This window comes from Pseudopipra pipra, chromosome W, assembly GCF_036250125.1.
Source record: "Pseudopipra pipra isolate bDixPip1 chromosome W, bDixPip1.hap1, whole genome shotgun sequence".
In the NCBI taxonomy this organism is placed as follows: domain Eukaryota; kingdom Metazoa; phylum Chordata; class Aves; order Passeriformes; family Pipridae; genus Pseudopipra; species Pseudopipra pipra.
Window position 1 is genome coordinate 33,342,029 of NC_087580.1, and position 18,677 is coordinate 33,360,705.

Here is an 18,677-nt window from a genome sequence, read left to right on the forward strand (position 1 = left end):
GTGACTGAATTATAGATTCACAACAACAACATTCACACCACAGTCAATTCACACCCACACCCAGGCAGAGATGTGTGGACACATCAAGAGCTGGGTGTGCAAAGGTCCCTCTCCCAAATTCTCCTTGTTGTCAGGGAAACACTCCCCCAAATCCCTTTGTGTTTGCTACCAGACAAGGGGCACAGCTGGAGGAGTGTTTGTGGAGGGGGATCAGAATTGTCCTGGGCATCAGTGATGATCTTTGGAGTGTTGCAAACTGGAGGGTTCCCGAGCTGGGAGAGGCTGCCAGAGGTGTCCCACTGAGAGGGAGGTGCTGGGGAGCTGCCAGGGCCTCCCTCAGCCCCGCTGGTTGTGGGCTCCCAAGGGGACTGGCTTTAGTTATCTGCTGAATTTCCATCCTGGGGTCAGGAATGAATGGAGTTTCCCAAATATTTGGGAATTGTATCCAAACTGTTTCATTTGGGTCACCATTCAGTCAGGGAATGTTCCAAGGTTTTCAGGGGATGACTCCTTATCCTGTGTTCCCCAGCTCTTACACCCATCCAAATCAGCTGGATGGTTTATTGAAATGTGTCCCGAGGGGCAAGACCTCCGATGCCATAGAAACCCCTCCCCCTGGATTAGGAAACCTTTGGAATTCCGGAGGTGTTCCAGTGGAGCAGGAAAATGAACAGCAATTTCCTAAAGCCCAGACCCCAGCAGAACAAAGACAGGCCCCCTCAGTGTCAGAGCAAAGGTCCCCCATCCCTGTGTCCCTGTGGCCGCTGAGGCGGCAGCGCAGGCCCGAGGTGGTGCCGGGTCCCGGTGCAGCCGGGGCAGAGCGGCGGCTGCGCGAGCGGCAACCCCGGCGGTGAGTGCGGCAGCCCCGTGGGAGCGGCGGCTCCGGGCACAGACGCCGGCGGCAGCCGCTGTGGCTCCTGGAACCGAGTGGCCATTGGGACACTGCAGGGCCTCCTGGAATCCAGGGGCCGGTGGGACACTGGGGAGCCTCTTGGAGCCAAGGGAACCCTGGGATACTCTGGAACATCGTGGAATCAAGGAGGTTTTGTGATGCAGCAGGGCCTCATGGAACAAATGGAACCCTCAGAGTTTTTGCAACCTCATGGAAATCAAGGGGCCATTTCTGGCAGGATGCTCTGCTCTGACAATACCTAAAAATTGGTCAGAGAATGCAAACAATGCACACTCTCTGTATTGAGTCACTGCTGGTGTTGAATAATGTTGAATTAGCATAATGTTGAATTATGCTAAACCCAAAATACTTCTTGAAACTTCAAACACACATCCTGCTTTTGGAAGCAAGATTTGACAGATAAGCTGCTCCCTGGCCTGCAAATATGTCTGGCAGTCAAACCCTTGATAACTAGAAAAGCCCCGTCCAACTGTCATGGGGCAGATTCTTCCACAGACTTCCTTGAAGTGTGTGGAGCTTCTGCCATGAAGCAGGGACAGCTCTTCATGGTCACTGCCCAGGGGTTAAGTGAAAGAGAGAGAACTACCCCCTGTTGTTATGGGGTGAGTTACCTCAATGTCTGCTTCAGGATTGTTTCTTTTTGCTGGCTTTGATCCAATACTTTAGGAGAATGACTGATAGACTGCACTGTCCTATTGTACACTATAGTACTAGGAGGTTTTTGGCTTTTATACTCTGCAGGAAATAATTCTTTTTAAGGTCTTTCATCTATTCAATTGTGTGATCAATTTTCTGTTCATTTGTCATAATAAACAATTCATTTTATAGAAATATTTCTGATTTGCCATCACTAAAACCTGCAGGACAAAGTGTTTGAATCACACCTCTATAATTCCTCAATTTAAATCAAACTCTGAGCTTAAGATTGGATCCAGCCACCCCCAGGCTCCTCTCTGAGAAGGAATTTAGAAAGCAATGGGGTCCTTTCTTCCCCTCGTAGCTCAATGAGACGGCTTCTGCCATCAACTTTGTCTATGCCTTCCACCCCCTCAGCCCCAAGCCGTGACACAGGGGCATGTCTTGTGCATGCAGTGCAAACATGGACTCCTGAGCTGGTCATTTGATGTCCCTCCTTGGAGGGAAGAACAAGCCCAATGGCCTGGGGTGAGAGGCCAGTGCTGGGAGCGGCGCTGGCTGTGCCAGGGCACTGCTGGGTGCCCCCACCCTGAGCACTCCCACCCTTGTGCTGGTCACTGCTGTTTTCCTCTGCAGGGCGTTGTGTTGGGCACATCCTGGAGAGCAAAGTGGAAAGCAGATGGAAGCTTTGAGGCCCTGGCCTGAGGAGATGCCCCTGCAGGATGGCAGTGCTGCTGCAGAGGTCAGCTCTGTGCCAGCAGTGCCCGTGGCTGTCCCTGCCTGCAGTCCCTGGACAGTCCTGCAGCAGGACTGGGACCGACTGCCAGAGCACTGAGGCCTCCAACAACACAGGGCTCTGCAGGACAGTGTGGAAGGGAAGGGAGAGGAGGCCACGCAGGAGAAGGGCTGCTGCTCCCTGGCAGTGCTGCTCTGCTGGGACTCTCTTCTGGCCCAGCTCTGCACAGAGGCAAAGACCCTGCAGCTGCAGAGAAGTCAGAGAGGAAAGATGTCAGGCAAAGAAGTCAATGCATAGTTCTTTATTTAGTTTAAGCACACAGTAAGTACAGTTCCTGATTTGTACAGCCTCTGGGCCAGGCTAGAAAGGCAAACACTGAATTGAAAATGGTGTTTACATATATATAAATATATATATATATACTTTTATATATATATATCTTTATATATATATTTATATACATAAAGATTTTTTGGTGTGAACAAATTCTCAGAAAAATAGTGCCCCTGCCAGGAGCAAAAAATAGAAAAGATATGGTGGGCCTTTAATGAAGTCTGTAAAAGAATTGGCCTTTAATGAGATGGATAACATGCAGAAGAAGGAGAGTTTATTGCTTCTGAAAAACACCCACTTATCAGTTTCCTCAGGGCATCCTTGAGCTCCTGGTTCCTCAGGCTGTAGATGAGGGGGTTCAGTGCTGGAGGTACCACCGAGTACAGGACTGACACCACCAGATCCAGGGATGGGGAGGAGATGGAGGGGGGCTTCATGTAGGCAAATGTGCCAGTGCTGATAAACAGGGAGACTACAGCCAGGTGAGGGAGGCAGGTGGAAAAGGCTTTGTGCCGTCCCTGCTGAGAGGGGATCCTCAGCACAGCCCTGAAGATCTGCACATAGGAGAAAACAATGAAAATGAAACAACCAAATGCTAAAGAGATGGAAAACAAGAGAAGCCTGAATTCTCTGATGTAAGAGTGTGAGCAGGAGAGCTTGAGGATGTGTGGGATTTCACAGAAGAACTGGCCCAGGGCATTGCCCTGGCACAGGGGCAGGGAAAATGTATTGGCTGTGTGCAGCAGAGAATAGAGAAAGCCAGTGGCCCAGGCAGCTGCTGCCATGTGGGCACAAGCTCTGCTGCCCAGGAGGGTCCCGTAGTGCAGGGGTTTGCAGATGGCAACGTAGCGGTCGTAGCACATGATGGTGAGGAGGGAAAACTCTGCTGACATGAAAAAGAAAAGTAAAAAGACCTGAGCAACACATCCTGTGTAGGAGATGGTTGTGGTGTCCCAGAGGGAGTTGTGCATGGCTTTGGGGACAGTGGTGCAGATGCAGCCCAGGTCTGTGAGGGAGAGGTTGAGCAGGAAGAAGCCCATGGGGGTGTGCAGGTGGTGGTCACAGGCTACGGCGCTGAGGATGAGGCCGTTGGCCAGGAGGGCAGCCAGGGAGATGGCCAGGAAGAGCCAGAAGTGCAGGAGCTGCAGCTCCCGCCTGTCTGCAAAGGCCAGGAGGAGGAACTGGTTGAAGGAGCTGCTGTTGCACATTTGTTGACTCTGGATGTGGGGCACTGTTCAAGTAGGAAATAACAGTGACAAGTTAGGGCAGAACATTCTGAGAAAATTCAAAGCCACTTTCCAACACCCCTCTCATTGCTCCTTTGGTTTTCCTTTTCTAGGAGTCTCTCCTTCAGCTCCAGGGCTGGAGCCCTGCTCGGGGCTCACTACATCTTCCATGAGGAGCAGACCCTCTGCCCACTGGTTGTGAGGGGTCAGCCCTGCTCTGCACCGGTGGGGTCATGGGCATGGTGGGCACAGGGGCCCGTCCTGGTGTTCAGCTGTGTCAGATGAAACTGCTCCTACTGCAAAAGGGCTTGTCAGCATCTGCACTCCCAGAAGAACCAAGAGAGCAGAAGGCAGTTTCAGAAGCTTGGGTTTGTTTTTTTTTAGACTCTCTCATCTCTGCTGAGGAGTGTTCCTGGATGTCAGAACCCCTCAGCACTTCTGATGCACTCAGGGAGAACAGAGCAGGTCCTGCCAGGCAGGAGGATTTTCTGGGGCTTAGTGCAGAGTGAGGGAGCTGGTCTGTCCCTCTCCCTTGTTCCCAACTGCTCTGGCTTTGCTTCTTCCTGAGATGGACATTGATGACACTCCCATTTGGGTCTGAAAAGCCACCAGACACTGTTGAGAGCAGAGGGATCCATCCCAGACCCCTCAAGGTCTCAGCATGTCTCAAGGGCTCAGCACCCCACTTGGAGCCAAGGACACCCATGGCTCACCTCCCCAACCCAACAGCATCTCCTGGCATGGGCACAGCATCTCTGCCCCTCTCCACTGGGGCTTTCAGAGAACACAGCTGTGCTGGGAGGATTTGCATTCTTGAGGGCAGCTCCCAGCTTGGAAGGACACCTCAGAAAAGAGCCAAGTGTCCTAATGACGGGGTCTGATTGAGGGAAAAAGAGCTCCTTACCCAGGCTCACAGACTTCACTGCCCACACCCCACAGGGCAGAGGACAATGGGAATGTCTCATTCCCAGGGACACACCTGCCATAGGGGAATCCCAGGATCAGTGTTGGACTGTGTAGCTTGAACTCCCCTCCCAGTGAGTCTGACTGAAAGAAGGAGGGAACAACTTCAGGACCATGGGCAAGCTGAGAACTAGGGAAATGCAAAGGGAGGGTCCAGCTGGGAGAGGCCAGGGCAGAGCCCACTGGGTACTCAGGGCAGCGTCACCCTGAGCCAGCTGGGCCACCTGCCAGACACCAACAGTGCCAGCAAGTTGTTCCCAGCCCTGAGCAGCTCCTCACAGTTCCCTCTGGAACTCAAACCACCAGGCATGTGGCTTGAGAGCTTGAGAGAAATCCCTCCTTGGACCTTCCCCTTGAAGTATCCCCTGGAAAATATCCTGGAGTGCTCTGGTTCTGTGAGCAGCCCTGACCCATGGAAGTCTTGCTTGATAGCAGAAGAAACCTGCCCTGCCCTGCCAGGCTTTGCTCTTTCCACCCCCAGCCTCTGCCCAGCCCTGAGGGAGCTCCCCAGCCCGGCTGAGAGCTGCCCCTGGCAGTGGCAGAGCTCCTGCCCCGGCACAGCCCTGGGCTGCAGGACCCTGCTCTGCAGGACAGCTTGGGGCAGCCTGGGTGGCACAGCCCGGCTTCACAACCCTGCAACCATCCCTGGGAGAAGGGAACCCTGCTGGGATGTGGCTGGGATGGTGCAGCAGGGAGTGGGATGTGCCAGCGTTAGGAGATCTTTGCACCAACTGCAGACACATTGCCCTTCATGCTGACTCACCGTGAGGAAGCCTGGAAAGATTCATCTTCCAGTGGATCTTCCTCTCGACTTCCCTCACAGCTCAGGCTGTGTGTGCCCTCTCTCTGCCTTCTCTCCTGTGCCCTGGGTGCTGCAGGCAGTGCCCTCAGCCCTGCTGAGCTGTGCAGAGGAGCTGCTCACCAGCAGAGCTGTCTCTTTGAAGCTCTTCTTGCTTGCCAGGAGCTCCCTGTGTGCCAGGAGCCCGGCCCAGCTCAGCAGCACAGCAACAGCCCCAGGCATTTCATGACCCTCAGGGGGATTGGTGTCATTTACATGAGACTCAGTCCCTGAGAGGAAGTTCAAACAAGTTTTCAAGAAATCAAAATGAGATGGAAACACTGAAGTTTCCTGTAGTGCTAATGAGTCTCATTGATGGACACAACTGAGAACGTGTCCATAGATTCCAGTTAGAGCAGAAAACTTCAGACAGTGATGACAAGGATGGACAAGCAAGGGAAAGGTGACTGATGCTGAACAAACCTTGACTTGTTTCCTTAATCCAACAGGCCAAGGCCTGACCCCCAGCCCCTGGGAAGGCAGATCCTGTCCCTGCCTCATTCCTCAGGGCTCTTCCCGGGGCACTGGGATGTGGGATGTGCAATGCCAAGGGCAGGACCATGGGGTGGCACCTGCCAGGCTGCTGAGCAGGGACAAGGAGGCCATGAGGCCCCAGGGCTGCAAGGGGCACTCCCCTCCTCCTGGCATCAGGGGCACAGACAGCAGCCCTGGCCAAAGGCCTGCAGAAGGTGGCTGTGTCAGGGCCTTTCAGCTTCTCCCCATCCCTGTCTCCTCTCCAGCCCAGGCTGTCCTACGGTGTCCATGCCCTGCCCCTTTCCCTGCAGGCTGTCGTCATCCCCCCAGCTGCCCCACCTGGCTGGCACCTTCCTGCACTGACATCTCTGCGTCCTCCCTGGCTCTTCCTGCACACACAAAGCCTTGGGCTCATCCAGACTCCTTCTTTGTGACATATTGCACCACAACACTGACCTCAGAGGGGAATTTCTTACTTCTTGTCACCAGTCTAGGCCACCCCAGCTGCCCTTGGTGGCACTAGTTCTTTCTTAGGCTGTTTTCTGACAGGAAGAAAAGCTCCACCAGCTCTGACACCCCCCTTCCAGACCTCTCAGGCTACTCCTCTACTGTCCTCAATCTTCACACCACTGACCCCTGAGTCCTCAGCCTCTATATATGGGTCATGTGCTTGAGGCCCCAAATTCCTTCCTGGGAGATCTCTGGGACTTCTCCAAAGTTTTAGAAGATGACAATAGAGTGCTCTTATCTCAGGAAACACAGAGGGACACTTTTTTCCAAGGGTTGTCTTGGCAGAATGAGGCACAATATCTTTAAACCTTCTGGGACAAGGGAGCTCTGAGCTCTGGGTATGGAGGGAGGTCCAAGTGCCAACCACTGGAGTGGGAGCTACAAATCATCAGGGCTTGTGTTCTTTGGAGGGCCAGACACTGGTGAGAGTGGGGTGTGTGTGCACATGGAAGGACTTGAAGGGCACAATGAACTGTCTCAAAACACTGTCAAAGCAGGAAAATCCCATAAGGAAGGCACCACAACACATAAGCACTCGTGGCAAACAGGAAGGCCTTTAATTCCAAGACCTAAAGGGAGGTGAAGCTTTGGAAGTAGCCCCCAGGACAGAATTGCACTGTGCAGAGTGTGGGAAAGAGCAGACAGCCCCAACAGGAAGCCAGGGCTGGTAAGGCAGGTCTGGGGAACCCATCCAGACAAAGATTCCCACCTGCAGACTGGAAGCACAGCGGGCAAAACTCCCACCGTGGCAAGCTGTGGGAAAGGAAGCAAGTCCTTGTACATGTGCCAGCCCAAGCTGTGGGAACAGCATCTACCCCCCTGAATACCCGGGGCTTGGGCTGTATAAAAGTGATAGCCCAGAAGCACAACTGGGGGACCCTGCACCGAGCAGAGCAGGGTGAAGAAGGACCGATGGGAGCCTCAGGGATCTCCATGGTGTGATACATTTACTTCATCTCTGTCTCTCTCTCAGTGGCTTCCCACCACCCTCTTCTTCTCTCTCTTTCTATTTCTTTCTCTGTCTCTGCCTCCTATTTACTGTTAAATCAAACCTGGACTGCTTGACTTTGGCACATGGTCTCCTTTGCAGCTGAATTTGGTCAGAGGCGTCTTTTAATAATGGGAACCTGAGAGTATCCATGAGGTTTTACAGTGTGGGAATGGCCACTGGATTCCATGAGGTTCCACAGAGTCTCAGGGTCCATTTGGCTTTGTAAGGCTCTGCAGTGTGATAATGGAGCCTTGATTCCATGAGTTTGCAAAATGTCTCAGGACTCCTTTGGTTCTAGGAGGCCCCACATATCACAGTGGCCCCTTAGTTCCATGAGATTCCACAGTGTCACAGGAATCCTTTGATTCCATGAGCCCTGCAGTGTCACAGTGGCCCGTTGGTTCCATGAGGTTCCACAATGTCATAGGGATTCCTTTGCTTCCATGGGATCCTGCAGTGTGACAATGGCCCCTTGATTCCATAAGGTTCCAGAGTGTCACAATGGTCACTTAGGCTCAATAATGCCCTGCAGTGTAAGAATGTCTCCTTGATTCCATGAGGTTCCACAGTGCCAATATGGACCCTTGATTTCTTGAGGTCCACTGTGTCCCAGGGTCCCTTTGTCTCCATGATGCTCTGCAGTGTCACAGTGGCCCTTGATTCCATGAGGTTCTGAAAAATCTCAGGGTTCCTTTAGTTCCATGAGGCCCTGCAGTGTCAGAGGCCTAGTAATTCCATGTGGTTCCACATTGTCCCAGGCTTCCTTTGGTTCCATTGGCCCTGCAGTGTCACAGTGGCCTTTGAGTCCCTGAGGTTCCTCAGTGTCACAATAGCCCCTTGATTCTATGAGGTCCTGAAATGTCTCAGGGCTCTCTTGGTTCCATGAGGCCCGTCATGGTACAATGAATCCTTGGTTCCATGAGATTCCACAGTGTCCCAGGGTTCCTTTGGCTCCAGAAGGCCCTACAGTGTCACAATGGCCCCTTTACTCCAGGAGGTTCCACAGTGTCCTTGCTGGAACACACAGGGCTGTAATGTTGTCAGCCCTGCAGAGCTGCCTCCAGCTCTGGGCTCCAGCACAGGAAGGACATGGACCTGTTGGAGCGAGTCCAGAGGGGACCATCAAGAGGATCAGAGGGATGGAGCAGCTCTGCTGTGAGTAAAGGCTGAGAGAACTGGGATTGTTCAGGCTGGAGAAAAGAAGGCTTTGGGGTGACCTAATTGTGGCCTTCCAGTGCCTGAAGGGAGTCAAGAAGAAAGATGGAGAGAGACTTTGGACAAGGGCCTGGAGTGACAGGAGAAGGGGCAGTGGCTTCACACTGAGAAAGGGAAGGGTTAGATGGGATATTAGGAAGAATTTCTGGACTGTGATGGTAGTGAGATCCTGGCACAGGTTGCTCAGAGAAGTTTTGGCTGCCCCATCCCTGGAAGTGTTCAAGGCCAGGCTGGATGGGGCTCTGAGCTCTGAGTCTAGTGGAAGGTGTCCCTGCCCATGGCAGGGGGTTGGACTGAGATGCTCTTTAAGGTCCCTTCCAACCCAAACCATTCCATGATTCTGTGACTGGTGGGGGATGTGGTGGTTGGAGCTGACGGACACAGAGACCCCAAAATGATGGAGTTTTCATTCTGGGTGGAGGAAGGAGGGGGCAGCAGAACTGACACATTGGACTGCTGGTGGTCAGACTTTGTCCTGTTTGGGAGACTGACTGATCTGGGTGTGAGTGTGGATGTGCTGGAGGGCAGGAAGGCTCTGCAGAGGGATCTGGACAGGCTGGATCAATAAGGCCAAGTGTCAGGGCCTGCCCTTGGCTCCCAACAACCCCTGGAACGCTCCAGCCTGGGGGCAGAGGGGCTGGAGAGCTGCTGAGCAGGAAGGGACTTGGGGGTGCTGCTTGACAGGGGCTGGATATGAGGCAGAGTGTGTCCAGGGGGGCAAGAAGGCCAAGGGCATCGTGGCCTTTGTGGAGAAGAGTGTGGCCAGCAGGAGCAGAGAACTGATTGCCCCTCTGTGCTGGGCACTGGGGAGGCCCCAGCTGGAGTGCTGTGTCCAGTTCTGGGCCCTCAGTGCCAAAAGGCCCTTGAGGGGCTGGAGCGTGTCCAGAGAAGGGAACGGAGCTGGGGAAGGCTCTGGAAAACATGTCTGCTGAGGGACGGCTGAGGGAACTGGGCTGGTTGAGTGTGGAGAAGGGGAGGCTCAGGGGGGACCTCATTTCTCTCTGCAATGACCTGAAAGGAGGTTTTAGTGGGTGTGGGAGTTGGTCTCTTCTGCAAAGCCTTTAGTGACAGGAAGAGAGGAAACGGCCTTAAATTGCATCAGGCAAGGTTCATATTAGATATTCAAAAACCATTTTTCCCCTGAGAGAGTGTTCAGGCATTGGAACAAGTAGCCCAGGGAGGTGGTGGAGTCTCTGGAATTGTTCAGATGACATCTGAATGTGGCACTTTGGGATGGGGTTTAGGGGTGATTCTGGTGCTGCTGGGTTTACAGTTGGACTAGAAGATCTGGAAGGTCTTTTCCAACCTTGATGATTCTGTGATTCTCTGACCTGTCATCCCTGTTTGCAGGTTTGTGCTCTAACAAGACCCTGGGGATGTTTTCTCTGTTGGGTGGGTCCACAGAGATTGTGTTGTGTGAGCTTTTTTCCTCCACAATCAAAACAAGGAGTAATTAATGCTAAATCCAGCAGGTGGCTTTCAAGGAATAACTTGGTCCAGTTTGTCCAACTGTGTCCAAATAGGTGAGGAAAATCTGGAACTTTAGAAGGGTTATTTTTTTTACCTCATTAGCAGGATATCCAGGGGTGCACCAAGTGCCTGCCAGTGAGGAGCACAAGAGACCAGTAGACAGTGACAATATTGTTCTAATGTTAATGTCACTGGAGCACAGAGTGAGATCACATCAGAGTTATGTTTCTTTAATTAGTGATCGGGAATAAAGTCAAATCACATATTTGATGACCCTTTAGGATTTATTTCACACTCTTAACACTAAGGTATTTTGCAGCTGGACTTTGAATAAGGTTCCATGGTATATTGCAAATTTCTATCTCAAGGTAACAGTCTACTTCTTCCCAAAGAAATTCTCAGCAGCTAACACCCTTCCATCATCTGGCTCTTTCCCTGATGGCTTGAGCTTGTTGCTCCTTTGGGTAAATACCCATTTGACACAATGCACTGGGCAGCTTCTGCCAAGTGCCACTGAATCTCACTTCTTCCCTTGCCTTGAGGTAGTTGTGCTTTAAGAATCTGGCTGTTCAGATGCCCTGAAATGTCTCTAGTATTTCAAAGGGAAGAAGCTTCAAGATGTGCTGTTTGGCACACATGAAAAATGACCTGCCCAGAGAGCCATGGGAATGTAGGTGCTGCTCAGTAATGCCCCTTGACTGGGACAGGCACTGCTGATGATTTTTTCCTTCCCCTCTCTGATTCCATTCCCACTGTTTTGTACAGACTCCTTGGGGTCAGATTTTGTACTGTACAGTTTGAGAAGTTAGTGCAGATGTGTGTTTGCAGGCATGTTCTTCTTCTGCATTTCCTGATCAAATTCAGGAAACTGATACCTGGCTTGAGCTTTTTTTTTTCCTCCATAGTACTATTTTTATTTATTTCTCCAGAACAGCTTGAGAAAATGAAGGTACACTTAGCCCCAGTTTCCTTGCTGCTGTAATCTCTTGACCTTTTTTTCTTTTCCCCTCCCCCAAACAGAAACCCAAGCTCAGGAATGTGGTTGGAATTCCAGGCCCCAGTCTGGGGGAGGGGACACTTTCAGTCCCCAGGGGTAGAAGCCACTGCTTTGTTTATCAACAGGGAAAGGAAAGCCCAGGATTTCTGGTTCTCCAAGCAGCAGCACTGGCAGGGAAGAGAACTGCTGGCTTGGATGGAAGAGGGTTGAGAGAAAAGTAGTGATGGCTCACAGGGGGAGAGGAAAAACGTGTTATTTGGGGGTGCAAGGGGGGGGGGGGAGATGACAAGCTAACAAGGTAGTGGAAGCCAGGTGAACAGGAAAAGGAGGGCTTAGAGGAGACAGATCAGGACAGAAGGAGAGACCCTCATGTTTCAGCCCCTGAATATCAAATCTTAGGAGATAATGAAGGAAAGTAGAAATGAAGCTCACCTGTCCTTTGGTGAGTTTCCAAATGGATCAGCTGTCATATTTTAAGGAGGGTGTATTCCAGGGAACTTAACACAGAAAAGTGACCCCATCAAATGACACATGCATAGGGATTCCTTATGGGTGATTTTTACATGAGAGAACACATACACATGCAAAGATTTGAAAGCATTTTGGAATAAAAAATATTGAAAGAGCCAAATCTATAAATAGACACTTGGAGAGATACTCAGCACAAACAATATATTTGCATTTTCATGTTTTGCTCATGTGCACATGTAAATCAGTTTGTAGGACCTGTATTTTGAGTTCATACAGTCATACAGAGAACTATACATAAAGACATCATATTGAGGTTCTGGTTTTATCCCCAAATCTATGTTTATCAAATTGATACTTAAAGATGTTCTAAGACAGTACCTTGCATTAGTACCTCTCATTTTAAAATGTGTTAAAAACAGATTTTTTTTTTGTCCCTGATGTTTCTACAGAGTACTTAAATTTTACTCTACATTTCAGAGCTCTTTAATCCAGTGCTCACAAGCCAATCTACGTCTTGATGACAGAGTTCCCATTTAACAATATAGACAGCATAATGCTACTGGTAATTAAGCTTTTACTGCCTGCTTTTCTACAGTGGTCTGAGCTGCAGTTTTGCTGTGGTGGTTCCAATTCCTAAACTTAACTGTATTTATACCATGTTTGTAGGCAGCAGGCCCAGTCTTCACATCAGGTTAAATACATAACACTGGAATCTCTCTGCTGTTAACAGACACAAACATGTCTATTGAACCTGTATGTTTTGGAATTTGGTTCTGTTGCTGTATTTACTTGGTAAAATGCTGTGGAACAGATTTGGAGAAGGCATTTGTGTTTCCATTTGTGAATGGTATTAGTGCATTTTGAGGTTGTGCACTGATTTGTTTGGATCTAAAAGACTGCCATTTGCATCATGTCAGGGCTCCAGTCACAAAAGATTTTGTAAGGGTTGAGCTGCATTCTAAGAAATCATTGTCTTTCCAGTGCTGGTTTTTTTGTTTGTTTGTTTGTGGTTTGTTTGTTTGTTTGTTTGTTTGTTTGTTTTTCTGGCCAGAAAAAGCCTGTGTCTGTTTTTGCTGGTAGGGGCAGAAACACTTTGAACCTGGAAAATAAGTATGGCCTCTTAGTGGTAATTTTAAGGAAAGGTAGTAGCTTCTGAGAGAAAAAAATGCATCCCTAATTCATCACTGATTCTTTCAACACAGAGTTCTGTGAGTGTGTTTCAGTGCAAACAGTGTCTCTAAATTTGAGTATGGTCATTGTGTTGGAACAAGTTTAATCAGAGACCTTTCATGTGACAGAAGAACAACTCTGAGCTGGCTCTAAGCAGTGGTTTGCTGGAACCAGGCTCAGTGATGTTTATGCAGGTGTGCTCACAGGGTTGTGTGTTCAATGCCCTTTCAGTTCAGCAAAACTTGCTTTACAAAAGAACTAAACCCCCCAACACTGTAGTAAATCTAGGCACCTTCCCAGATTTACTAATGCAGAGCCACGACAGTGCAGCCCTTCTCTCATTAAAATGAGGCTGAGTCAGTCCACTGATCCCTGCACACTCACAGAGGAAATGGATCAGTTCTGGAGCTTTGATTTCTCTTTCTTATATCTAAATACACACATCTAACCGTCCAAATGTTCACACATGGTGTATAGATAATATATATATATATGTTAGGATGCAGCTCTAATCTGTACAGGAACACACAGAGCTGTATTCGCTCCCAGTTCCACCCATGGAATGGATTTGGGTGCTCGTTTTGTTAGGAATGTCTGGGGTTTTTTTCCTAGCTAAGTAGAAAAGGAGGCTTTAAATTTTTAAATAGTTAATTATATAGTTTTTTGGGGTTTATATATCACATTATATATACACACATATTCATATATGTGTGAATACACTATCCTGTGTCCCTTTTGTGTTCCGTGCTATGGAGTGACTATATTTTTGTTCTAAGCTAATTCACTGCTGCTGTTTTGGGTACAACTAATGTCAAGCAGCAAACCTGTAACATGCCAGAAACAGGCTACAGTGGGTTGAAGACACAGCTTATGTTTGATTGTGTGTAAATACAGAGAGTTAGTTGGGTTTATCTGATAGCCTGGCAGAAAGAGAGAGGAGCAGGACAAACTGTTTTCAGTAACTGTGCTGTTCAGACACCTGATAAGATGGAGAGTGCTTTGGAACTACTGATGTGCTTTGAATAAGAAAAGAATAATCAGGTCCATTGGCACTGGCTTATCAGGAAGGAAGTAAAATGCCAGCACTTTTACATGAACAAAAGGAAATGTTTTAGGCACTTTGGGCCATTTTTTCCCTTAAAATTAAATAGCAGGGTGCTTTTGAGTGTGCTGTAATGAGTAGAAGGATTTATTACCTTGACAGAATGACAGGTGAATGTGTTCAGAGAGGAGTCCTCAGCAACAAGAACAGCTCTTTGGATAAGTGGCCACATCTATTCATGCTTTTGGTAGAGATTCAGGAATTCTCTCCTTTCTTTCTCCCTGAAGTGCAGTGGCTCACTTACAATGTGCAGTTTTTCAGAGTGTCACACACTTGTGCATTTTGTAATATCCTGGCAGCATGTTTGATATTGGGTGTGTAACAGGCTGTTCATAAAATAATGCTGGATCATTGACTGGTGTGTCCTCTGCCTTCAGTCCCTGGGTATTTTCATGTTCCAAAAAGAATATATCTCAGCCTGTGCTGGGAAGGGAAGGTGTGATTCACCATTAACTTACCCCAGCAGGCATGAAACATGCTCAGATGCACTATTATCTTCTCAAAGTTTACTGATTTTTATTTTTGTACCTTTTCAAAATTGATTTCTAGGTTCTTTCACATGCTTCCAATTAATTTGAGGATATTCAAATTCGATGAATGATAGTGCATGAACATATTTGATTGATTTTGGATTCTAATTGATTCCTGTCAATGAGATCCCTGTGACACTCTGAAATCAATGATATGTGATTCAACCAAGGCACCACTGTTCTGTACATTAGGTAGCAGTTGGGAATTTAGGAACTAAATGTTCACAAGCTATAAATGGAGAAAATGTTTAGATTTCAATAGCCCTTTGTTTGGCATTTATTCACCCAAATATGTTTCTTGGGAAAGTTAGTTTTCCAAAGTGCAGGCTTTCAGTAAAAGAAAGGTCATTGATTTCAGGTTTATTAAATTTTAGCTAAAAACAACAGGCTCCATTTGGGTGTAAAATAATTTAAGTATTTCCTGCAGGCAACCTTCATGCTTTAGAGCTGTTGCTCAAAAGTTTCATTCTTCTATGAAGATGTCAATTGTAAATATCAAAATGCCTCACTGAAAATGGAATGGCTCAAAGATTCTAACTGAAATAAAAGTTCCTGCCTGGGGAAAGCACTATAATCAAAATAAAGTGCTCTTAACTGTTTTTCTTGTGGAGGCTGCACTTGAAACGAGTGCTTCAAGGCAGCAGGGTTGGTAGGGAATGCCAATTTTTATTCATTTATTTACCTACTCTCCCCCACAGATGATGATAGTCCAGCTTTGGAATCAGCAATACACTTCAGCCACTAATACAAGGCAATATGTGAGCTGCTGCTGCTTCCAAAATGCAGTATCCTGGCATTTCAGTCAACTTTATAATCTGGCAAAAACCCACTTGGCAATATTAAATTCTAGCTTCTGAAGCACTTTTATTTCTGAAAGCTTTTGATGTCTTTTATATCTTTTTAGCATATATTAAATTTCTTGGGAGCAGTGGCCAGGATGTACACTTGATGGATGACTGGGGTGGGGAGTCTCCCCCCACCCCCCACATTTTTTTCCCCTCCCCTTTAATTTTAAAAAGAGGTGTGATAACTGTGCATTAGGTAATGCTGGAACATGAATCCTGCAGGTGCAGCTGTTTGACAACATTAATGTGGGGGGTTTGTACCATTGGTAGGCAAGTTAGCAGAGATTTACCAAGCTGAGAAGGACAGCCTGCTGCCAAGCTCTGGCATCTGTCTTAAGAAATCTTTTACTTCAAGGATGCCCTGAGGAAAATGATGGCTGGATGCTTTTCTAAAGGCACAAAGGGCCTGTTTTCTCTTCCACAGCATTCAGAATGGGACTCCTTGTTCCAGCCTGCCTGCTCAGGTTTTTGTGTTGCTGGGTTAGGGTTTTCATGTGGGTTTTCTCCTGGGATAAAGTTGTGTACAGTGAATATTGATTATTCATCCCATGTCTGGTTCACTGTCTACATCTTGAATTTAACTCAGAGTCTGTGTAAATGAGGAATGCATTGAAACAAAGTCAGGGATCCTTCAGTGACTTGTTTTTGTGAGTTCAATCTTCTGAGACCTCTGATGAGTCTGGCAGGGCAGTGCCTGTGTGCAGAGGGGCAGGGAAAGAGAGTCCCAGCACAGCAGCAGTGCCAGGGAGCAGCAGCATTTGGCCTGTTGAGAGCTGCTCTTTTTCTCCTGCCCCCCTCCCCTTCTGGGCCTCGGCTGAGGCCTCAGTGCTCTGGGCCTTGGTCCCTGGGCTGGGCTGGGTCAGTCCTGTGGCCATGGCACTGCTGGCATGACCTGGGCTCCACTGCACTCTTTCCACCACACACGGGGCTCCATTTGCTCCGGGCACAGCCTGAAGCCTCAGCTCTTCTTCTCCAGGGCTCTCAAGAACAAGGCCAAGGAGCAGACTCTCCAGAGGGTCCTTGCCTTGCTGGTTTCTCCCTGGAGTCCCTGTGCTGCCCTCAGGGTCCCACTGTGGGGGCTGAGGCTGCTGCAGCTGGTGCTGGTGGTGGCCAGTGCCCCTGGAGATGGCAAATGGGGCCTGAGGAGCCCGGGGCCGATTCTCTGCTGCTGTGCTGGGGAGCGGGGCTGGCCCTGGGGCTGCAGGAGCTGCCTGAGCTGATGATGTGCTGAGCATTGCAGCCCCAGAGGGCCTGTCCCTGAGCTCCATGGCCTCCATGTCCTGCTGCAGGGCAACACCTGAGTGTGCTGCTCTGCTGGGCTGGGGCAGGGGCAGGGAGATGGGGGGACCAGGGAGGGGCTGGACTGGGCAGTGCCAGGGAGGGGAAAACCCCAATGTTGAGCTGAAGTGTGTGAGTGGGCAGGGTGGGGGCTCTGCAGGGCTGGGGCACCTCTGGAGTCAGTGTTTCCCTTGGCAACACACCTTATCTCAGAGGGGATAGTTTTGCAGAGTTGGCTTTTCCCCCTCTTTCCCAAGGTTTTCTCTTTTGTTTTCTCATCCCCTGAGGGGAAAAGGGGGAAGGGAAGCACATGCTGATCTCTGTTTTTATCTGTATACAAAAGGGAGCTGGGGTGGGGAGGGAGGGGGGAAACAAAGCGATTTCTCCCTCTATTCTCTCTCTTTTATCCCATTCCCGCCTCCCTCGCCACACCCCGGGCGACTGTTTCACCGCCGCCCCTCCTCGCCCGTCCCGCGGGGCAGCTCTTTTAGCTCCGGGGCGGCGCAGACTCCCCCGGCGCGGCCCTTTGGTTTCCCTTGGTTTATTCTCCGGAGCTGATTCCGTTCCGAGCTCGCCCCCCCTCTCTGGCGACCCCCGCCAGGGCCCGTCCCGGGGCGGCTCCTTCAGTGCCACGGGCGGCGGGGACCCCTCGGGGCGGCTCCCCCAGGGCCCCGCCCGCCGCCGCCGCTCCCCGGGGCCCTCCCCGCTTCCTGCCGGGATCGGACACCGCCGGCGGCCCCGGCCCTGCCGGGCTCCATCAGCCTGAGCAATTGCTGCCAAGGAGGGGCCGGGGGCTTCCTCTTGGCCTTCGTCTCCCTGGCGCTGGGGCTCGGCTTCTACCTGCGCCAGAAGGTGAGGGGGGTCCCAGGGGGTCGTGTGTCCCCCCAGAGCGTCTGTGCCCCCCCGGGGACCCCCCACCCCGGTGTCACCCCCTTTTCTCTCCCCACAGAGCTCCTGAGCCGGCGGCGGCCGCAGCCCCTCCCCGGGGCCTCGGGCCCAGCCTGGACCCCTCCTGTCCCTGTGAGGATTTTGGGGGGGTCGTGTGTCCCTCCCTCCCCTGCTGCCACTCCTGATCCCAGGAAAGCTTCCCAGTTCTCCCCAGTCCCGGTTATTGGGGGGCAGTGGGGAAGGGGCTTGGGGGAATCCCAGGGGGTGGAGCCGAGTTTGGGGGGGACAGAACAGGCCCCGGGATGGATCGGGAATGGGGACCCCCCTTTGTTCCCCCCTGTCAGCCCGCTCTGGGGGGGCTCTGGGAGGGCACCTGCCCCTCAATAAGGCACCCAGCACACTTAGAAAGGTGCTGGGAACCCCCTAAGCCTCCACACAGGCTCTGGAGGACTGCCTACACACACTCAAAGCCCACCCAAGACCCCACCCAACCCCTTCTCTGGGGGGACTTCTCTGGGCACTGGTGGTGCTGGGAGCCCTCCCGGCTGCGGGCGAGGAGCTCTCGGGTGAGTGGGGGGTGGGAAGGGGGTGGTCAGTGGGAAAAGGGGGGTCAGAGGGGACAGAAGGGGTGGTGGGACCCCAAACTGAGTGGGAGGGGAGTGGGACCCCCCAAAAGTGGGGGGAGGAGGGGCACTGAGGATGCCCTCTGGAGCCCTGTCAGAGCCCTGACACTTCTGGGGTGACTCCAGGAACGGCCTTCACTGGCCCAGGGACATTCATCTCCCCAGCCTCACACACATCCCCTGCAAATGGCCCTGTCTCCTCCAACACCCTCCTCTGCCTTTCTGGCCTGGCCCTTTCATTCCACACCAGCAAAGCAGCCTGGGCACCATCTCACCTGGGCACTCAGAGGGCTTCTGTGAGCAGCAGTGGCAGATTTCTCTGGAAGGTGCATTTGTCCCCTGTCCCATGGCACAGGGCACAGCTCAGAGTGTGAAAACACTCCCAGGCACACACATCCTGGAGAGCTTTTTCAAAACAAAAATAGGGAGAGGAAGAAGAAAAGAGGCCAAATTAGAGAGATGAAAGGT

The 18,677-nt window shown here is 50.7% G+C and overlaps 3 protein-coding genes across 3 annotated transcripts in view; 1 reads left to right on the plus strand and 2 right to left on the minus strand.

Moving 5' to 3' along the window:
• Nucleotides 1-18,677, minus strand: part of LOC135405259 (zinc finger protein 883-like) — a 142,024-nt gene that overhangs the window by 104,355 nt on the left and 18,992 nt on the right. The gene's annotated exons all lie outside the window — the stretch shown is intronic.
• Nucleotides 1-18,677, plus strand: part of LOC135405251 (zinc finger protein 11-like) — a 101,572-nt gene that overhangs the window by 15,302 nt on the left and 67,593 nt on the right. The gene's annotated exons all lie outside the window — the stretch shown is intronic.
• LOC135404599 (olfactory receptor 14A16-like) lies at nucleotides 2,858-3,826 on the minus strand. Its single transcript, XM_064639332.1, has one exon. It carries the CDS (start codon nucleotides 3,824-3,826, stop codon nucleotides 2,858-2,860), a length of 969 nt encoding a protein of 322 aa, XP_064495402.1.

Excerpts from the sequence above, each read along its gene's own strand:
- LOC135404599 (XM_064639332.1), bottom strand. The coding sequence starts at position 3,826 with ATGTGCAACAGCAGCTCCTTCAACCAGTTCCTCCTCCTGGCCTTTGCA.